The 4129-nt window shown below is 39.2% G+C and overlaps 1 protein-coding gene across 1 annotated transcript; it reads left to right on the plus strand.

Annotated features, from left to right (window-relative positions):
- The first annotated feature begins 1152 nt into the window (after nt 1-1152).
- On the plus strand, nt 1153-2301 carry LOC149187339 (F-box/kelch-repeat protein At1g80440-like). Its single transcript, XM_089409631.1, has one exon. The coding sequence runs from the start codon at nt 1153-1155 to the stop codon at nt 2299-2301; it is 1149 nt and encodes a 382-aa protein (XP_089265757.1).
- Nucleotides 2302-4129: the final 1828 nt, after the last annotated feature.

Below are 4129 nucleotides of genomic sequence, written 5' to 3' on the forward strand. Positions count from 1 at the left end.
AGTTGCACACATTCCAATATTCTCGAGAAGAACTTGAAAAGGCATTTGCTTGGTAATGTTAACCTTGTAATCTCCCGTATTCAAATTGCACACATTCCAATATCCTTGAGAATAACATGGATATATTTTATTGCCAAAAAAAAGTGTTTGCCGTGTTGATCTTGTTATTTTACATATGCAAGTTCCTATATTCTTAAGAATAATACACCATTACAAAGAACTACCTCAATTACATGTCATATTAAATACATCATTTTGATAGATTATTAATATTAACTTTGTTATCTTCTATATATAATTTTCATTCAACTCAAAATTATTTATTGATTGAAATTTTAAAATTGACTATTATTATACGAAATTAAATATAAAATGTTACAGGTGTTTATAAATTTATTTCGCAAATTCATAGCTATTAGTTTTTTCCTAGTTCTCCAGTTAGCTCACTGGTATGTAGTGCCCATCTTAAAGTTATTTATTGCTGGATCTTTCTTGAATTCTACCCACCGCACAAGGAACCAATCGATGATTTGTTCACCACGCCATTAGGGTTTCCGTTGCACAAATTGCGAAACACAGCATGACAATCGAAAGCCAATTGGTCCATTTTTCATTACTTAAATGCGGTGCCTCATTTATGCGATCTCTGTTATTGACTTGAGTTATGACTTGAGTTTTCCTTCATATTTCTGTCGACCGCATTCACATTCTGTGGCGCCTTACTTCGTTCCATCTCTCTGGGTTGTGGTTATCAGTTGGGTTCGATCCGGCCTGGCGCGGCATCGAGCAGGGGTTTCTGTTTAACCTTTCCAGGTAAGAAGAGTGTAATTCTGGTAGATGAGTCTTTGGTTTGTCTGATTGCTGTGATATTAGGTGTCCGTCTTGTGCTTGGCTTTGCAGATTTTACAAACAGTCTTGGAACGTAAACGTAAACGTATTCAGTTCGTTCAAAACGTATTCGTCTTTGTGCTTGCCTTTGCAGGTTTTTCAAACTGTCTGTATCTGCCAACTTCATATTCAATCGCCTTGGAGCGTAAACATTGACTTATTCTCCTAACGAATCGAATCAAACCAAATAATTTGTTCATCAAATCAAATTTTCGAACACCAGCAGTATCAGACCGTGTTTCGCTAGCTGTAGTGCATCTGATTATGGAGGGTTTCGCTAGCTGTAGTGCATCTGATTATGGAGGGTTTTGCTGGGAAATAGGTCGACATTGTCTGCTAAGAGTGCCTTACGACTCTCATGCAACCCTCAGAGCTGTGTGCAAAAGCTGGGAGGCCGCTGTGAACCACCCCGAGTTTTACGAAGACAGAAAAAAGTTTGGGACTTCGCAGCATTGTATATGTTTAGTGGAACTCCGGGAATATCCTGCTTACCCTGATGATGATCTAGAATTTGTGGTGTCTGTGTTTGACCCTTTGCGAGGCACCTGGGAAACGCTTCCTCCCCTTCCCTATTTCCCCGGTTCTCACAATGGGATTCCACTCTTCTGTGACTGTGTTTGTGTCGATCGAAAGCTGGTTTTGATAGGCGGATGGAATCCATCCGACCTCTACCTAGCAGAGGCACTCAATACCGTTTTCATCTATGACTTCTCATCTGGAAAGTGGAGCCGTGGCGCAGACATGCCGGAGATTCGAATCTCCGGTGCTTTCTCGGTATCACCTGAGGGACTCCTTTACGTTGCAGGTGGACACGATGACGACGAAGAATTCCTGCGATCTGCAGCTGTTTACAATGTGTTTGAAGACGAATGGAAGATTCTTCCTGAGATGCGTGAAGAACGGGATGAATGCTATGGTGCTTTCATCGACGGCAAATTTTTCGTTATTAGCAATTATAATAGTGAGTTGAGCGATCGATTCAAGCGGAGTGCAGAAGTTTATGATCCAGAAACAGGGGCATGGACAACGCTGGAAAATATGTGGACTGTCGGGGAAGGGAAAGGCCCACAGTGTTGTGTGGTCGCTGCTTCTTCTGGGCGCTTGTACTCGTTCCAGAAGCAGCAAGGAGTGATGGAATATGACTCCAACGAAAACGTTTGGAGGGCAGTAGGTTCTCTTCCAGAAACCCTTACAAGGATTTCATGTTGTGTAACGTGGCGTGACAAGATTTTTGTTTGCGGTTATGCTGAGAGTAATGGTCAGGTTTTCTATCTGTTTGAGCCTCCGCCTACGACAAGTGCAACAATTGCTACAGCGGAAACCACTGGAATGTGGACTGCCATTGAGAAACTAGAAAAATCTCATGTGGAGTATGTTCAGTGTATTCAGTCCGCGGTTTCTTTTGAGATTTAAAGTTAAATAATAGTGATAATTATCATTTTACATTCCTGTAATCTGGTGTTCCTGCATCAGAAAATAATATGATATTCTTGAATGTAGGTAGACATTCTATTGCATGTGGATCCTATTGATCAATGTTAATTGGTTTTTAAAATCGTAGAGTTTTATGGCATTTGAAATTACAATTTCACAGATTTAAGAATGTTGACTGATTATTAATAATTTCAAATATTTCATGGCATTCGAGAGTACGAAGCTGAAACCTTAAATTGTCTTTCCAAACACATCTCTTTTCAGCTTTCATTATTCAATTTCACTTCACCAAAATCTATACACACTTTATTTCTAGAATCAAATCAGACTACTTAAACTTCCAATTTATCAAATATGCTATCACCATCTTCCTGTAGTGATATATTCAGTAGTTTCTATATTCAACTCTTAGTTTCAGTAGTTTATATTTATGTCACGGTCACCCATGTGGATACACACCTTCATTTGTTCTTTCACATTTATATGGCAAATGTCAAAGAACAAGATTGGTTGCTCATCAGCAATTGCCTGCTCCGGAGGCAAACTCAAAACGTTAAATTTCAAATCAAGAAAAAGAAAATTATAAAATAAATTTAGCTTATCCTTACATACAAATACCTCCTTTCACTGCTAACAGGGAATGTTAAGAATGTTTGAATCCATGGTGTTCGTGCGGATATCATTTTCTTTCATATGGATGTAACAGTGAATTGCATATGGCAGTTGTCTCACATGGTTAAATCCTAGTCAGCGCACGCCGGTGGAATCCGGAGGCCGTTACGCTGGGTACGGGCCCGCGTCCTGCGCCGCGCAGTTGGAAACAGGGTCCACTTCTTGGAGAGCTTCGTTGTCTGGAGGGGCTGTGCACCAATTTCGAGTGCCAGAGCAATGGTGGAAGGCTTATTCTTTGAACCCGCCATGTTGACAGAGTCGCCAGTAGTAGTACGTGTGGCCCAGCTCATCCCCAAAAATCCAACGTTCTTGACCTCCCACTCGACTCTCGAGCAACGACAATATGTTGTATGCAAAATATACGCTGCGCAATGGGGGTAGCGGATCTTATATATGAAATGGGAATGGTGTGTGATCATCGACTAGTAGTTCATATCCCTTTGATCACCCCTTTGGTGTATGTTCCTGCATAGAAATCAAACTGATCGTCATGCTGTGTATCTAATCGACCATACGGTAGTAGCAATCAAATTCAGAAAAAGGATAAGATGCCGAGCATATCGCCATATCAACCAATCCCTCACCGGTTTTTCTTACTCCAAGTATCAAGAAAGTTGAAAAAATTAGATGCATGTAATTCTTCAGATGATTAAGTTGTATTTCCTTAATTACAGGGTTGAATGGAGCATTATGATAACTGTTTTGTTTTTTTTGGTTAAAAGCAAAGCGTTGATCAGAAAACAGGACGTAAATGAAGTTGTGATTAACAAACGTGTTTTCTTATTGGATGTAAATGGAGTTGCGAGTAACAAGTGTGTTTTCTTATTTGTGATTGCCTCTAGCACTTTCTTTCAGTTTAGGATCGGGATGACGTTGTCCTGTGAAAGGTAAATGTCGGGTATATTTTAAATTATATGATGTAGTGATTATAAAATGGGTATATTTTTAATTACACGAGGTAGTGATTATAAAATAAAAATGGTAGTGTAATAGGGTTATAATTTTGTTTAAAAAATAGTGAAAATTTGTGCTATTAAGCTTCAAGATTTGGAATGTCCGAGAGATGTTTTTGAAGATGCTGAATTTGTTTTAACCATTCAAAATACTATTCAAACACTTTTATTATTAGATTTTT

Source organism: Pinus tabuliformis, chromosome 3_1 (genome assembly GCF_031772625.1).
Source record: "Pinus tabuliformis cultivar Carrire ecotype Pingquan chromosome 3_1, CPIR1, whole genome shotgun sequence".
Classification (NCBI taxonomy): domain Eukaryota; kingdom Viridiplantae; phylum Streptophyta; class Pinopsida; order Pinales; family Pinaceae; genus Pinus; species Pinus tabuliformis.